At 42.4% G+C, this 18,333-nt stretch overlaps 1 protein-coding gene across 1 annotated transcript in view; it reads right to left on the reverse strand.

Annotated features, from left to right (window-relative positions):
• Positions 1-7,605: 7,605 nt before the first annotated feature.
• LOC100658399 (cytochrome P450 2J2-like) overlaps positions 7,606-18,333 on the reverse strand; it is a 43,196-nt gene continuing 32,468 nt past the window's right edge. Inside the window, exons 7-9 of the mRNA XM_003411153.4 lie at positions 17,748-17,935; positions 12,727-12,865; positions 7,606-8,160 (exon numbers count right to left, since the gene is read on the reverse strand). Coding sequence (XP_003411201.2) covers positions 7,982-8,160; positions 12,727-12,865; positions 17,748-17,935 — 506 coding nt within the window. The 3' untranslated portion in view covers positions 7,606-7,981. The remainder of the gene's footprint in view (positions 8,161-12,726; positions 12,866-17,747; positions 17,936-18,333) is intronic.

The raw sequence follows: 18,333 nt of genomic DNA on the forward strand, positions 1-18,333 counted from the left end.
CCCTCTTTGGTTGTCCCAGGGTCCAACTTCTAACTCTTCTCAAAGAACTGAGCTTTACCAACAAGCACAAAGCCCTGGTCTCCTGTTCATCTAACTCCCCACCCCACCCGCTGGATCTTTTAGTGTAGTTCCGTATGCATCAGAGCCCTGTGATATCTGTGGACCCTTGATGTATTTGGGCAGAGAGAAACCACTGTTCTCATCCTGATTTTTGAAGCTGGCATCATCAACGATTCTGTGCCACCCCTCGCAAATAACCCTTTGCAGTTGACCCTTTCTTCTTGCTTACTTTAAATTCTTTGCTGTTTCCAAAGAAGGAGAAGATCTTAGCTTCTCAGAGCAGAACAAATAGCTAATGGTGAATGCACAAAACACGGTGTGGTGCAGAAAGTACAAAACAGCCTTCCAGGGACATCACCCTATTCCTGAGAAAGAAATATAGGGAAATGGGAGGGGTGCCCCATTCCAGTTAGTCAGCTGGGAACTGGAAATGAAGCAGTGTGCTAACAACAATCCTACACTCCTCCACTATGTTCCTAAGGAGCCCTGGTGGCACAGTAGTTAAGAACTACAACTGCTAACTAAAAGTTTGGCAGTTAGAATCCACCAGCTGCTCCTTAGAAACCCTATGGGGCAGTTCTACTCTGTCCTGTATGGTAGCTACAAGTTGGAATCAACTCGATGGCAATGGGTTTGGTTTGAGTTTGGTATGTTCCTAAAGAATTAAAGTAGACATCAACATCAGGACTAGGAAATAGATCATTGGGGTGAGGTGACTAAGACAGAGTAGTAGTAGCAGAGATCTGATTTCTGGTAACAAGTCCAATCTAGCATCAGCTCACATTGATTCTATTTTATTTTGTTCATTAACTCACTATTTTTTGAGCCCTGCAATATTCCAGGCACTGTTCTTGATACTGTGGATGCAGTAGTGAATAAGACAGATACTGTTCCTGCCTTCAAGGACTGTGTTAGTTAACTATTGCTGTGTAACATTGGGCTTAAAACTTAGTGATTTAAAACAATGACCATTTAACTAACAACTCTACAGGTTAGTGATTTTGGCTGGGCTCAGCTGGGCAGTTCTTGTCTCACCTGGGCTCACTCATGCATCTGCACTGAGCTTCTCTATACACTTGGGTCCAGCTGTTCTCAGATGGCCTTGTGCCCAGCTCTGTGAATGGCTAGCTGAAAGGGCAACACGACAGAGTGACCAAGCCATGTGTCTCTCATCATCCAGCAGGTTAGCACATGTGTGTTTGCATGGTGGTAGCAAAGTTCCCAAAAAGAAGCATACAAAGTCTCTTGTAGTTTAGCAAAGCCACTTCCTCCACATTTTATTGGTCAAAATAGGTTACCAGTCCAAATGAAAGGGAAAGGTAAAATGATTCCATCTCTTGATGGGTGGAGCTGTAAATTCACACTAAAATGGATGTGGAACAGGGAAGGGGATAGCTGTGGCCATTTTTAGCTACTACTTCAGTTAGTTTTAACAATTTGCTGTCGACTCCAACTCATGAAAACCCCGTGTAGAGCAGTGCTCCCTAGGGGTTTCAATTCCTGAGTTTTTGGAACTAGATCAGCAGGCCTTTCTTCTGAGGAGCCTCTGGCAGGACTCAATCTTCCAGTCTTTTGGTTAGCAGCCAAGCACGTTTTTACCACCTAGACATTCAGATAGCCTTAAGTTCCATAAAAAAATACAATGGGGTGATAAGGCTTCTGTTTCATGCTATGACAGATTAACTAGTACTTTACTAGTCCTTCCACTATAAACAATCAGAATAGTGGAAAAAGTAAATAAACATAACTTGTCAAATATTGGAAAACTATCAGTGCAGGATCAGTCCAAGAGAAAGGAACAAATGAGGTGAGTTCTGCAATATCTCTGGCTTTATGCCTGGAGGCATTTACTGTACTCCATAAAAAGAAGGAGGTACCAAGCACAACATTATAGCTTTGGTGTGTTGGGAAAATAGAGACTGGAGTTTAGGGAGACTAAGGTGGGTAGAATTTTCAGTGCAAAGAAACAGAAAAGGGAAAGCTATATAAAGAAACAGTTCCATATCTTCAGAGAGATCCGCTAAATACTAAGCTGTTAATATGTAGTGTGTGATAACTCAAGGCTGAGAGAAGAAGAGCTACCAGGGCTAAAGCAACTTTCAGGATTAACAGCTACCATAGTTTACATAGTTTTGGAAATATTCGAGTTCTGACCAACCACAGAAGAGAGACCACCCCGAACAGTTCAGGTGATCAGTAGAGACTCCAGAAGGTTGACTCTGGAAGGACTGAAAAAAGATACTGTAGATCTACCCTACCAAAGCTTTAAAACAGGCCTCAAAAGAATCAAATTGTTCTGTAGGTAAATCAACTGCCTGTCCACATAAAACTCAACCCCACCTCATACTGTGTACAAAACATTAGCTCAAAATGGATCAATGACCCAAATATAACAGCTAAAACTATAAAATCTTAGAAGAAAACATAGGGGTAAATTTTCAGGATCTTGTATTTGACACCTTTGTGGCGTAGTGGTTAACTGCTATGGCTGCTAACCAAAGGGTCGGCAGTTCAAATCTGCCAGGAGCTCCTTGGAAATTCTAGGGGGAAGTTCTACCCTGTCCTATAGGGTCACTATGAGTCGGAATCGACTTGACGGCACTGGGTTTGGTTTTTGGTTTTGTGTTTGACAATGAAGTTTTAGATACAACACAAAAAGCAGGAGCTACAAAAAACAGAACAGATAAATTGGATTAAAAAAAAAACTTTTGTGCATCAAAAGACATAAGAAAGTGAAAAGATAACCTACAGAGTGGTAGAAAATATTTGGAAATAATATATCTGATAAGGATTTAATATCTAAATATATTAAGAACTCCTGCAACTCAACAACAAAGTGACAACCCCATGAAAAGTTGGGCAAAGAATTTGGATATTTCTCCAGAGAAGACATACAAATGGCCAGTAAGCATATGAAAAGATGCTCAACATAATTAGTCATTAGGGAAATGCAAATCAAAACCACAATGAGATACCACTTCAAACCCACTAGGATGGTTATTATCAAAAATATGGAAAACCACAAGTGTTGGTGAAGATTGGAAGAAACTCCAACCGTTGTTCATTGCTGGTGAGAATGTAAAATAGTACAGCTGCTATAAAAAACAGTTTGGCAGTTCATCAAAAAGTTAAACATAGAGTTATCACATGACCCAGCAATTCCACTCCTGGGTATATACATACCCAAAAGACTCAAAAGCAGGGACTCTAACAGATACTTGTACACCAATGTCCATTTTAACATTATTTGCAATAGCCAAAAGGTGGAAACAATCCAAGTATCTATCAACAGATGAATGGATAAACAAAATGTGGTATACATGTACAATGGTATATTATTCTGCCATAAAAAGGAATGAAGTTCTAACACATGCTTCAACATGGATGAGCCTTGAAAACCTTATGCTAAATGAAATGAACCTGACACAAGAGGGCAAAATGTTATATGATTCCAATTACATAAAATATATAAAATAGGCAAATGCATAAAGACAGAAAGTAGATTGGTGATTACTACAGGCTGGGGGCAGGGAAAATGCAGTTAATGCTTAATGGGTACAAAGTTTTCATTGAGGATGATGAAAGAGTTTTGGAAACAAATGGTGGTGATGGTTGCATAACATTGTGGGTGTGAAAATGCTTTTATGTTGTGTATATTTTTATCAATAAAAATAGGCTTTAAAGGAAGACAACAATGTAGACACTCAACAATGTAAAATTTATATAGTCAATCCAGAATTCATAGACCTGTAAAGAAGTAGGACTATGTGACCCATCATCAGAAGAAAAATCAGGCAATAGAAAAAGATGTAGAAATGATGAATTATCATACAAGATCTTTAAATTGGGTGTTATAAACATATCTAAGAATTTAAAGGAAAACATGAAAATAAGAGAAATATGAACTTTAAAAACGAACTAGTTGGTGCAATTAGAGTAGAAAAATACATGTAATAAAAAAAAAATGGATGAGCTTAATGGCAGATTAGATAATGTAGAAAAAGAAAAAGTGAACCTGAAGACAAGTTAATAAAAACTATACAAACTGCAGAAAACAGAGGAAAAAGCCTTAAAAAAATTAGCAGAACTTCAGTGATCAGTGGGTCAGTATCAAGTGCTCTAACACATTGATTGAAATCCCAGAAATATGGAGGTTTGGTGGGGGAGGGGAGTAGTTCAGTAAAAATATTTGAAGAAATAACGGCCAAAATTTTTCCAAATTAAGCCCACAGGTCCAAGAAACAGAAGACTATACCCAGGCACATTATAATCAAATTCCAGAAAATTAGTGATAAAACAATCTTAAAAGCAGCCAGAGGGAAAAAAGACTCAAAATGAATAGGGGAACAAAAAAATGAATCATTGCGGACTTTTTAACCAGAATACAATATAAACCAGAAAAAGATGGAATAGTATCATCAAAGTGCTAAAAAAAAAAAAAGCCTATTAGTATAAAATTTTATATCTGTTGAAATTATTCTTCAAAAATAAAGTCGTTCTGAGACTCCTTCCACCCCTCTTCCCCCCAAAAAGAAGAAAACATGGAAAGAATTCAGGGTATAATGTACTGCACTAATTCTTGACAGTGATGTGGTGGGGTGTGGTGTTAACCTGTAGGGATATCAACACATATCCCTCTGCTTAAGATTGTTGGTGCAGTGATGAAAATGATGAAAAATGCTATGACGCTGTATATGTTTGAAGACATTCGCTTTGGATTTTGGTGTCCGTTCCCTAGTCGGGACCACTGTTGTACACGTGCTTATTTATGTGTTTATAATTCCCCACTTCCATCATCACTAGACCATAAGTTCTAGGAAGGGTTGGCCTCATACCTCTCCTTATAAATTATTGTATATCCGGCATATGGTATGCATTCAGTACCTATTTGTTAAATTGACTTGAAAACACTATTAACACGTGGTTTGGTTCCAAAGCACACCATCTATTCTTTCTAAGTAGAAGAAACTATTCCTAAGGGTTTGTTTGTTTGTTTGTTTGTTTGTTTTCCACATTTTGGAAGACATCACCATAGTACATGGGTATTGGAGGAGACAATGCAATTTTACCAAATAAGAAAATATTAACATATTAGCCGTACAGTGTGATGCTACCACACATCCAAAGCTAATCAGAATAAAACAGAGGAGTATCCTCTTGACAAATATATTTTGAACTCTTCTTTCAGAGACTTAGTGATAGAAAAACAAGGTCATATGTGATAGAGTAAAAATCAAAACAAGGCAAAGAATCGTTCATAAGGTATGTCACAGCTCAGTCAAGCTTTAGGCCAATTTCTGCTACAATCTTGTCCTGTCTCTTCACGATGGCACACAGCAAGGTCCTCAAGTGTCCTATGGTCATTAAGTATTCCTTCTTTCATCACATAAAGATAACATTTATTAGGGTCTTATTGTGTGCTGGGTATTTGTAACAGGATATGAAAATCGATTTCTTCCTTTTAGTTTCAGCTGAAGTCTCAATTTCTGTAAGTCAAATAATCCATATCAAGTGCTGGTTAACCCCACAGTTCGAAAGTAATATACTTGAAATCCTACTTAGGACTTGCCACAGGGGCATCTGAAAGCTATTTTGGGGGCCCTTATAACCCATTAAGGATCCCTGGTGATGCAGTGTTTAAGCGTTCAGCTGCTAATTGAAAGGTCGGTGGTTCAAACCCACTAGCCACTTGGTGGGAGAAAAGTGTGGCAGTCTGCTTCCATAAAGATTTATAGCCATAGAAACACTATGGGGCAGTTCTACTCTGTCCTTTAGGGTTGCTATGAATTGGAATTGTCTCAACAGCAATGGGTTTGGTATGGGTTTTATAACCCATTACTTCTCTAGAGGATATAATAGGTGGTGGATTAAGGGAAAAGGGAGAAAGGAGACTTCTGTGGTGAGTTGTTAAAGTGTTGTGTAGGGGAGATTGTGGTGAGGGCCCTCTTTCCTCCCACCCACCCACCCACCCAGCCCCATGAACATGAACAAGGGGAAGAGCATGGCTTCCCCTCACCAGGTGAGAGGCTTCAAGCCAAGAGGTGTTTCCCTGTGCCTTGAAGAGTTTCTGGAGTACCAAGAATGAGTGTAACACTGAGGCTTGGAACCTTCTATAGCCGAGAGGCTGTTTAGGGACAACTGTGAAGGAACCAAACTGCTATGCATAATGTGGGTCTCTATGTGGGGCCATGGAAGCAGATAGCTTGTGGTGATCCCTAATTCCAACAAGAGGACTGCCTGGAGGGATAATGTCGCCTAAAGAGGATCTGAGTTGGCAGATGGGAGCTGAGCTAAAGGGCAAACTCTATACCTGTCATGGGTGCTGCAGATGGAGGGCCCTGGTGAAAGAGGCCTTAGGAGAGCAAGGGTCAGGCCTGGGACTGGACCCCATTGATGGCAGACTTTCTGCCCTCCTTCCTTGCAAGCCAAGAGGAACCTTGAGTGTGTGTGGAAGGAGATGACAGGGAGACACATGCTTGGAAAGAAGAGGCGGCTGTGCCCCTCCCCCACCTACCCTGCCAGGCAACCTTCCAGTTTTAAAGCTGAACTGAGCCAAACCCAGTGCAGTCGAGTTGATTCCGACTCATAGCGACCCTATAGGACAGCGTAGAACTGCCCCACAGAGTTTCCAAGGAGCGCCTGGCGGATTTGAACTGCCAACCTCTTGGTTAGCAGCTGTAGCATTTAACCACTGAGCAGGAAGAGCTAAATCACCTGAGTATGGTGTTAGGTAGATAGTACACTTATGAGCTGCAAACTCTACTGACCAAAATGTATCTTCTTAGGACTGAATGTAGTACGAGGAATGTTTTTTATTTAAGAATGGCCAGAAGAGTGATGAGCCCTGCTCAAAATTTAATTTAGGAGTGAAGGAAGGGAGGAAGGGAGGGAGGGAGAGAGAGAGGGAGAGAGGCAGGGAGGGAAGGAGGCCACAGAGTGTGTTTGGAGGAGGAGGAGGGATAAAGCTACTTTCAGCTTGCACCCTTCTGAGTCCCATGCCATCAATCCAACTGTTACACAGAGGGTAGTAGTTCATGTTTTGGGTTTCATCCTCACCACCACACAGCAAGATTTCTGCTGTCATGGTCATGCCTTAGAAAAGGAAAACGGGGGCTTGCAGATTTAAATGTCTTCCTTGAGATCACAGTAAGAGGTTGAGGGGAGACAAAGCTGGATGTCCCTGGACACTTCACCCTACCCCACTCCACTTTGAAAACCAGTTGCCAAGTTGATTCTAACTCATAGCGATTCCATTTGTGTGGCATAGAAGTGTGCTCCATAGGGCTTTCAATGGCTGATTTTTTTTTTTTGGAAATAGATCACTAGGGCTTTACTTCCAAGGTGCTCCTGGCTGGACTTATGTCTTGAACCTCTAACCTTTTGGTGAGTAGCTGAGTGTGTTAACCATTTGCGCTACCCAGGGACTCAAAGCACACACAAGACTACTGAATATGGAGCCTTTATGGCTACCCTCTTTGGTTGTCCCAGGGTCCAACTTCTAACTCTTCTCAATGAACTGAGTTTTATCAACAAGCCAGAAGCTAACACATGTCTAAGGAAGAGGGAAGCAGACCACAGCTATAACTTTTCTGACATACTTTTATGGTTTACAAACCACTTTATTTACATCCATTACTTCCTTTGATGCTTAGAGCAACTCTTTTTAGGGGAGGAGTCATTATCCCCCTTTCATTTTCTGGGTGAAAAGGCAAATCCTTCAGAATGTAGACGATCTGCCTGAGGCGACATCAGAGGGGACGGCAGAGCGGGATCTGGATTCAGTTTCCTCTGAGTCCAATTCCTGCAATCTTTCCTCAGAGCCACTTCTGTTCTGTTCTCTCACTTCTGAGCAGGCACTAGGGTCTTCAGAACACATTCCATGTTTCTTCTGGCTTTTTCTCCTGCTCCTTTCCCAGCAGCATCACGCTCGGGGAACAGCACAGAGGCGGTGGCTGACAGGGGAAATGGTGACGCCCATTCTGAACTTTAGGCTCAACTTTTCGTTGGCTGGGGGCCTGAAGGTAAATTTTTGTACAAGGGAAGTGATGAAAATAAACAGCTCGGACCTGGCCAACGGTTCTCCAATGCAAGCCCGCTTTCCTGAAAGGCAAAGACATAAAGTTGAATTTTCTTCCCTGGTGGAGGAGGTGCCTGGCAGGGACTGAAATCCTCTCCCCCATCCTGCCAAACCTGAGCAGAGGGAGGACCTGCTAGAGTCCCCAAGGCTTTATTTACAGCAGCTCATTTAAGTCTGACAACCACCTGGGTAAACTGAGGCACATAAATTCAGTCCAGATCATAAACTCAAATGCCTTCAAGGGTCAGGTAGGGGAAGCACAGGAGTGAAGGTGCAGTGTTGAATAAGGAGGCCTGGTTTGATCTAGAAAGTGGATATCTAGCCTAAAAAAAAAAAGGCACCCAAAATTAACAACAATAAAACAAAAAGAGACAACAAAACAATAAAAAACTCTGCACTAAAATTTTCTGTCCCTGAAGGAAACTGTCAAAGATACAAACAAGTGAATGTCAGAGTAGCAGTTCCAAAGTGTGAAGCATCTCTACTGGGTAGGATAGTGTCCCCGCATATTTATGCCCTCCCCAGAAACTCAGATTGTGAGCTCTTTTATTAATAGGGTCATTGCAGATGTAATTAGTTAAGATGAGGTCATATTGGAGTAGGGGGGCCCTCAATCCAACAGGACTGGTGTCCTTAGAAGACACACACATAAGGAAAAATGCCACTTGATGATGCAGACAGACACTTAAGTGCCAAGGATCGCAGAAAATTACCGCAAGCTGGGAGAGAAGCATAGAACAGACTCTCCCTCAGAGCCCTCCAGAAGGAAGTAACGTTGCCTACACCTTGTTTTTGGATTTCCAGCTTCCAGAAATGTGAGAGAACAAATTTTTGTTGTTTTATGCCACACTGTTTGCGATACTTTGTCAAATCAGTCCTAGAAAATGAATACAGAATCTTTTCCCCGTATCACAGCTTTCTCCTTAATTTCTGGGGACCTCATTGACGTGGATGGTCCTCTCCATTGGGATAGCCTCCCTAACTCTCACAGTGGTCCTCCTTACACGCAGAGGTCCTTCCCAAACAAGGGCCTCTGCTTCTAATGTGGAGTTGATCCTTCTCTCCACAGTTCACAGGTGGCACTGCCCTGGCCACCTCCCACTTTTTCATACAAGAGTAGAAAACTGGAAGCAGAAGGGTGGAAATGCAAGTCAACTCCTCCCACTTCCTAGCCATACGATTTGGGGTAGATTAAATGATCTCTCTAGGCATTTAGGGAATGTACACTTACAATGAGAAATTTATATTATAGGTCGTGTAGACTGCAAGTGGAATCTAAACAGACCAGGTCATTTACTAATTCATAGAACAAATTAGTTATTTTAAAATGTCACTTTCATAATAATAAACATTCTAAGTGTAAAATAGGTTATCATTAAATTGATCTGGAAAATCAGTATGACTGACTTGTTTCTCATAGTTCCATCAAAAGAATACTTAATTTTCAAAACAGAGAAGAATGCAATTTAAAAGATTACTTTTAAATAAAACTTTTTGGGTGGTAGCATCACCAAAATGGCTTCCTGTACATTACAATTCTTTACTTTCCGTAATGTGCCTTTTATTTTGGAATACTTGCAAATGTACAGAAAACTTGCAAGAACAATATAAAGAACTTTTTCTCCTAATTATCTGAAAGTTGACTACATCATCTGTGAAATCTTTAGTGTGTGTTTCCTACAAACGAGGCATTCTCTAACATAACCACAATACGCCATCGAAGTCAGAAAATTAATATCGATGCATTACCACCATCTTATCCTCAGATCCCATTCAAGATTTGCCATTCTGTCCTAATAATAATCCTTTATTATAGAAGGATCCTGTTCAGAATCACATGTTGCATTTAGCTGTTATGCTTCCTTAATCTCCTTCAGTCTAGAATAATTCTTCAGGCTCTCCTTAACTTTCATGATGTATACATTTTTGAAGATTGTTGTTGGGTGCCATCAACTTGATTCCAATTCATAGTAACCTCATGTGATAGAGTAGAACTGCCTCATGGGGTTTTCTTGGCTGTAATCTTTATGGGAGCAGATCTCCATGTCTTTCTCCTGTGGAGTAGCTGGATGGATTTGAACTGCCAATCTTTGGGTTAGCAGCTGAGTGCTTAGCCATTGCGCCACCAGAGCTCCCTTTTACAGTTGTTGTTGTTAGGTGCTGTTGAGTCGGTTCTGACTCATAGCGACCCTGCATACTACAGAATGAGACACTGCCCAGTCTGCCTCACCCTTAACAATCCTTGTTATGCTTAAGCCCATCGTTGTAGCCACTGTGTCAATCCATCTCCTTGAGGGTCTTCCTCTTTTCCGCTGACTCGCTACTTTACCAAGCATGATGTCCTTCTCCAGCGACTGATCCCTCCTAATGATGTGTCCAAAATATGTAAGACACAGTCTTGCCCAGTCAAAATCAGCACAGCTTCACAGTTGACCTGTAGACTTGTGAGCAATAACGCATGTTTCTTGTTTTAAGCCACTGAGTTTTGGGCTGTTTGTTATGCAGCAATATACTTACTGAAACATATGGCATCATCTTAATGAACTTACAGCAGAGGAGACTTTAAGTTGAAAGGTGAATTACATTCTAGCTGTACTGGAGACAGCATTAAATTAGAAGTATAAGAACTTGGTTCTTAGGTCTGTTCTGCCAATGCCTTGGGCACATGATCTCAGATAAAAAAACAATTCTCTTATTCTCAATTTTCTCATATTAAAAAAAGATATCAATCCACTTCCTTTCTAGTTATTAATAACAGGATTACTGGAAGGATTAAATGAGATAATGTCCTTGTAAATGAAACCCATAATTAAGAGGGTATGATACAATTCTTGACAACAAAGTGCTAGCAAGGCAGTGTGTGCCGAGCTTTTAAAGATCCGGCTAACGAAGATGGGAGAATTTTTTAGCAGAGGAGGTATGACACAACTGCAAGGAAAAGCTTCTGCCACATGAAGGAAAATTACCCAGCCATTGCTCAGCCTAAACGGACCCTTCTTCCTCTTAAAGCCATGAACATCTATTAAGTCTTCTCTCATCAAAGTTACAACAAGCATTAGGTGAAGGCGTTTTTGTGGGATACACAGAGGGCCACATTTCTAGTATTTCAGCACCACATGGATCTGGTGCAAGATCCAAGGAACAAGAATAATTATAATAATTGAATTATATGGCTGGAAGTCTGTGCTGTAACACAAAATGGGGAGATGTTGCTGACAGGATGACTGGAAAATATTCCTAAGTATTAGCTTTCATTAAAAGGAAGTGACTTGTCCAATGTGAACAAAGGTGACAGACAACCAGATGAAGAAAGACAAACAGGATGTAATTACAATTAGCCCGGACACACTTAAGGCAATGCAGCACAGCGGGGAAGCTTGAGCTTTGGAGTCCCGTCAACTCAGGTTCTAATTCCGGCCCTTACCTTTCTCTTCAAGCTTTAGTGCCATCGGCAAAATATTGCAGTTTCAGAAAATCAGTGTCTATTTTATTTTCAGTTAAGGATAAGCAAACTATTATGCCGTCTCTAGTATGAATTCTGTGTGGAATTTGGTGATTGTTAGGAGATATGCTATAAAGACCACAGGCTTTGGCGTTCCACAGATCTGGTTGGCATCAAGTCCTGGCACTGCCAAGTGTAAGTTTTATGACTTTAGTTGCCATACTTAAACCTTGTAAGCCTCAATTTCCTTATCTCTATAGCAGAGATAGCAATTAGAACTTCATAAGGCTATATTAGACCATATGTTCTATGGCAGCAGGCTTATTTTTTCTGTATTATTCACTGTTGTAGCCTCAGGGCTGAATGCTTGACACATAATAGATTCTCAGTAAGCACTTACAGAACTAAGGCACTGGGAAATTACTTGAAATAATGCATGTGACATATCTAACTCAATGCCTGGAATATGCTAAGAATTTTTGTTGTTCATTTTACATTGTTATGAGTTAAGCAAAAAAAAAAGAAACAAAAAACCCTTTCAGAGCTGACCTGGAAATATGATGGTTTTCACTGCAACCTCTTTTGTACCTTTCAGTGTGTGTACCATGCACATATAGTCACTTGATTTCAAAAAGGTAACTAAAATTTAAAAAAGCAAAAGAACCTCTTCAGGGAGTGTTTACAGAGTAGATCCTGATTTAGTTAAGTCCACGACATTCACAGTCACTGCCTGATCCCTGCCTTTACCCCTCCCCATCTCCTCATTATAAACCAGCTCTATTTCTGCATAAGGGGGCAGTCCTTAAAAAGAATTTGGGACGATTTAAAACTCTGTAAAGATGGCAGATTTCCAACTTTCTTTTTGAGCAAGAGGTAGGGTCTAGGTTTCACTATCCCTGGTACTCTAGGAAGGAGAACAAAGTGAGGCAGAAATCTCCATCAGAGGCAACGGAGGGCTTAGCAGGTAAGGGGCAGCTTAAAGCAATGCCCAGCCCCGGAATCCTGGGGCTGTAACCAAGGGCAAGATGGAACCACACTGGGCAGGGCCATGTGGAGACATTCCAGCTGAAGGAAAAGACTGGTGGGAGAAGACTGGGGAAGGCTGAAAGAGGGACTTTGGATCTTCACACTATTTATTACAACTCACCCATTGAGAAAGGCAGAAAGGCTTCCCTTTTCTTAAACCGTCCATTCTCCAGAAAATGCTCCGGATTGAATGTTTCAGGGGTGGCCCACTCTGCAGGGTCCCTGTGAAGCCCGGTCACATTGGTCAGGATCATGGTTCCCTAGAGAAGGCAGCAAAGACTCAAGCAAGGCTTCACTCACACAACACACCTACACAGAGGGTGTTAGTCCTCAGGCTCCTATACCTTGACTACACCCTGAACTCCCCTATCCTCCCAAGCCCATCATCTCCTGAGTCCAACCCCCCAGGACTCTGCTGTTTGCCATGGGACGCTTCACAGCAATGGATCGGAACTGCCTACTGGGAATTTTACCAGGGAAGTTTGGCTGCTATTCACTGTGGAATGTATCTTCTCTAAAGGGACAGGCCAGTGTAGGACTTGGGAAGGGATGTGTATACAGGAGGAAGAAAATAATGGAGCAGCTGGCCAGACAGCACTGTACGAAAATCAATCCAGCTGCTCAGTGAGGGGATAACTGTGGCAGCTCCACAAAGGTAAAGGATGTCTCAGCCATCTCTGTTTCTCCCATTTTCTTCCCTCCAATGTCTAGTACATGGCACCTCCTCTCCCAGTAGGTTTAATACTAGAATCAGGTAGCCTTGTAAAAGGCACCCATCTTCATCCAGTTACACAAGCAAGAAACCCAAGTGTTGTCTTTAATGCATCCTTTCCCCTCACTCTGCCTTCATCCAATCCATCAGCAAGAATCACTGATTTTACTTCCTGAATTTCTCTTCATTCTCTCACCTTGATTCCATGTTCACTCCGCAGGCTACCACTTTGCTTCTTACACTCCTGTAATAGCCTCCTAACTATTTCCCGATGGCAGTGGTGGTTCAGAGGTAGAATTCTCACCTTCCATGCAGGAGACCAGGGTTTTGATTCCTGGCCAATGCACCTCAAGCACAGCCACCTGTCAGTGGTGATTTACCCCGGTGGCATAGTGGTTAAATGCTAGGGCTGCTGACCAAAGGGTTGGCAGTTCAAATCCACCAGGCACTCCTTGGAAACTCTACCGGGCAGTCCAACTCTGTCCTATAGGGTCGCTATGAGTCGGAATCGACTTGATGGCACTGGGTTTGGTTTTTTGGGGGTTTGTGATGCTAAACAGGTTTTAGCAGAGCTTTCAGACTGGGACAGACTATGAACAAATGTCTGGTGATCTACTTCCAAAAATCAGCCAGTGAAAACCCTATGGATCACAACAATCCTATCCTATAGTGCATGGAGTCTCCATGAGTTGAAGGCCGACTCTAAGGCAGCTAACAAGTATGTCCCATGCCCTTTCTTGCTCTTTTTAATCTACTCTGCATCCTGAAAGCAGAGTGACTATTGAAAATGATTAAAGCAAACCACACCCACCCACCCACTGCTACCCAGAACCTGAAACCCTTCAGGAACTTCCTATCACTCTTAGGTTCAAAGGCCCTGTGATGGTTAAGATTGTATGTCAACTTTGCTGGGCCATGATTCTCAGTGTTTTGGCAGTTGTATAAGGTTGTGATCACTTCCCTGTCAAATCTTATACGTGATCACCCCATGGTGGAATCTGCTCAGTGGTACTGGTGGGCTTGGGGCCTGTGGCAGCTCACCACCTCCTCAGCCTTCATCTCTCCGTCTTCCACCACCTACTTCCTTCCTGCTCGCCTTGCAAAAGTTGTTGGCTTATTCTGGATCCAGCAGCTGTCTCTTGTCTGACCTCTGGTTCTTGGGTCCTGAGCTAGCAGCTTACCTGTCCATTTGGAATTCGCTGATCTTCATGGCCTGCAAGCAAGAATCCTGTTCCCTGACCTGCCTGTCTTGGGTTCACCAGCCCCTGCAGCTAAAGGACTTAGTAAAAACCTTGCAGTCTTCCCTGCCGACCTTGGAGATTCCTCAACTGTCACAGCCTGGGACCAGAAGCCCTGCTCTCTGACCTGCTCATCTTGGGTTCAGCAGTCCTGTGGCTCCATGAATTGGGAAAAGACTCTATCTGATCCAAGGAACCGGAACGTTCCAAAACCCTACAATCACGTGATCTGGTTTTGCTTCTCTAGAGAGCTCAGCCTAAGGCAGATCCATCATCTGACGTTGTCTGGGCCACCCTCCTCCTCCTGCCTCATTCCCGCTACAGAGGTCTTCTTTCAGATTCTCAAACTATGCCATGTTTCCCCTCATTACAAGGCTTTTTTCCCCCACTTCCTGGGACGCTCTTTTGCCCCACTTTGTCACCAAGCTACCCTTAATCATTCTTTAATCCTCGGTCCAAACATCACTTCCTTTTGGAAGCCTTCTCTGACCACTCCTGCTCATACTCTGTGATCCAGCTAATTTGCATTTTATAGCACCCTGTACTTTATTCAGGGTTTGGAATTATCTAACCTTATCATTTGTATGGTTGTTTTCTTGCTCAGGGATGTTCTTCCAGACCTAAGCACATTCAGTGATTAATGAATATTTGTTGAGTCAATAAAGAACAAGTACTATTTTGGGAACTGTCTACAACAAACAGCAGGCAAAATGCTGTACTGGATCCTGTCAGAGAGGTTTTATATGCACTTTACAGACAAAGAAATTAAAACTCCAAGAGGTTAAATAATGTGCCCATGGTTGCAGAGTTAGAAAAGGCAGAGCTGTGATTTGAACCAAGTCCATCTGATGCCCTGGCTCTCAGTCTCTACATTAGACAGTCAACTAGATCTCCTAGTTCCCAGGCTGCTTACTGAAGTTGACTTTAATAATCAGTAGCAGAAGGGGTTTGTCTAGCTGGGCTGGTTGCTTGGTGTTCGATGAGTTTGCTAGAAAAATGCAAGCAGCACTTAGAATTTAGACTTCAACCTTCACCACAAGACAACTAATCGATAAGGAACTCAGTGCATGCACAGTTGCATTTCCTGGCTCTGTAGTGACAGTGTCCAAGGTATGACCAAGAACAGCCAAGAGCTGACCAAGGGTAAGAAAAGCACCTCTGTTTCTGCCTCTTGAGATTGTTCCTGGGTACGACATACTCAGAGAAATGTAGACAAACTAGAATGGATCCCCAGAGGCTGACCCAGGTGGTGAGGAAACAAGGGAAGAGATGTGAGAATGTACAGTCTCTAGAGAGGATGTTATAGGTTACAGGAGGGCTGTCTGCAGAGATCTTGAGTGGTGGGGAGAGTGGGATCAGGGTTCCTTTGTGAGGACTGGGGCATTTAACAGGAAAATACTTCCAAAAATCAGCCACTGAAAATCCTATGGGTCACAACAGTCAGATCTGCAACTAATCGTGAGGATGTGTAAAACTGGGCAGCGTTTTGTTCTCTTATGCATGGCATCACCATTAGTCTAGTTGTGCCATGAGCAACAATTGAGGAAAATTACAGGGAGATTCTAATTTTAAACTCAAAGTAAAGCAACTCTTGTGAAGGCAACATGGAACAGCACAAAAAAGACGAAAAGCCTCGGAAGCAGAACAGATCTGATTCTGGATCCCAACTTTGTCGTTTAGCAGCTGAGACACTTTAGGCAGGGTACTTCATTCCTCTGAGCCTCAATCTCCCAGTCTAAAAGAGGGGTATTCCAAAACCCGTTGCCGTCAAGTCCATTCCGACTGATAGTGACCCTGTAGGACAGAGTACAACTGCCCCATAGGGTTTCCAAGTAGTGACTGGTGGATTTGAACTGTCAACCTTTTGGTCAGCAGGCGAGATCTTAACCACTGTGCCACCAGGGCTCCTCAAAGATGGATATAAAAAAGAGTTATTCTGAGGGCTGAGTGAGACATTTTGAAAGAACCTCTAAAGCCCACGCACACAATCAATCACTGCTTGATAAATGCTGGCTCCTTTCTTACTCCAGTAATTAATGTTGCACATAGCTGGGTTGGTTTCCCTTTTGTGAAAGTAAGTTCCTTATCACTGGGGGTGTAAGTGAAAGCTGGAGAAATGCTTGTGGGGACAGTATGTTAGAAACACCAGCGTTAATGTGATGTTCACTCAGAAAAAAAAAAAAACCCAACACCAAACCTGTTGACATCAAGTCAATTCCAATTCATGGCAACCCTACAGGATAGAGTAGAACTGCCCCATAGGGTTTTTAAGGAGTGCCCGGTGGGTTCGAACTGTCAACCATTTGGTTAGCAGCCATAGCTCTTAACCACTACGCCTCCAGGGGTCCCTTCACATTTTCACATTTTGTAGCCCCAGGATTACATGCGGCAAGTGCCTAGTCCTTCAATATGTTCTACTAAGAAAGAGGAAAAGGTTCTGTGACAATGTATGACAGAACTGCTGCCTGCTGTATCCTCACCAATATTCATAATGCATGCTGTTGTCAGCTGCCATCGAGTTGCCCCAACTCATGGCGACCCACAGACAACGGGATCAGACTGTTGTGATCCATAGTGTTTTCACTGGCTGATTTTCAGAAGCAGATCACCAGGCCTTTCTCTGTAGTCCATCTTCCTAGCCTGGAAGCTCTGCTGGAAGCTGTATAGCATCATAGCAACACTTAAACCTCCACTGCCAGGCACGGAGTGGCTGCGATGAGGTGCCCACAAACCTACTGCCATCGAGTCCATCCTGACTCATAGCGATCCCATAGGGTTTCCAAGGCTGTGAATCTTTATGGAAGCAGACTGCCACATCTTTCTTCAAGGAGCCACTGGTGGTTTCGATGTACTGGCCAGAAATTGAACCCAGGTCTTCTGCATGGGAGGTGAGAATTTTACCACTGAACCAACACTGCCCTCCTATGCAAATTAGTATAGTAAAAACTCTGAGTTTTTTAAGTCTTTCCCTAAATTTATATGATCATAGAATTCCCCGTCTTTCCCCCAATACCTATTAACCTAGGCGTACTAATGTTCTAAAGCCCATACTTGGATTATATCAGGTTTAATATATCTCTCTCCCCATTTGAGTGACTGATTACGATACGAATACATGTCAGTTTTCAAATTCAGATTCCTACTGTCTAAAAAGACAGATTTGAAGGCCTGAGGTTGAGAGGCCCTGGTTACCTTTGGCAGGTGGTATCCAGCCAAAGTGGTATCAAATGTCACTTCCCTGGGCACATTCAAGGGGAGGATGTTGCCCATTCTCTGCACCTCATGGATGACGGCATTGGTATAGGGCATGTGCTCTCGGTCGTTCAGGCTGGGCTGCCGTGACTGGCCAACTACTCTGTCGATCTCAGCTTGTACTTTCTCTGGAAAACAGAAGGTTCTATTATTTTTTTAAACTTCTATGCTTTCTTCCAGAGATGCAGGGGTGGCCTCCAAGGTCTTACCTGTTGTATTTCAATTAGTGATCAGGTTATAAACAAATGGTTATTAATCCTTGAAAGTGCTTATTTAGGAAAATTTCAACTCCATAATTTTTTTGTGTCTAGTTAGGGTAAGGAATGGAATAACCAGGGTCAAAATGGTTAAGATTATAGTGTAGTTGTTTTTGTTATTAGTGTCATTGAGTTGGCTCTGACTCGTGGGAACTTTACATGTAAAAGAAGAAAACATTGCCAGGTTCTGAATGATCTTCATGATTGTTGGTATGTTTGAGTTCATTGTTGTGGCTATTAAGAATAACGTAGGCTCCAGAGACTGTAGT

This window comes from Loxodonta africana, chromosome 3 (genome assembly GCF_030014295.1).
Source record: "Loxodonta africana isolate mLoxAfr1 chromosome 3, mLoxAfr1.hap2, whole genome shotgun sequence".
Lineage (NCBI taxonomy): Eukaryota > Metazoa > Chordata > Mammalia > Proboscidea > Elephantidae > Loxodonta > Loxodonta africana.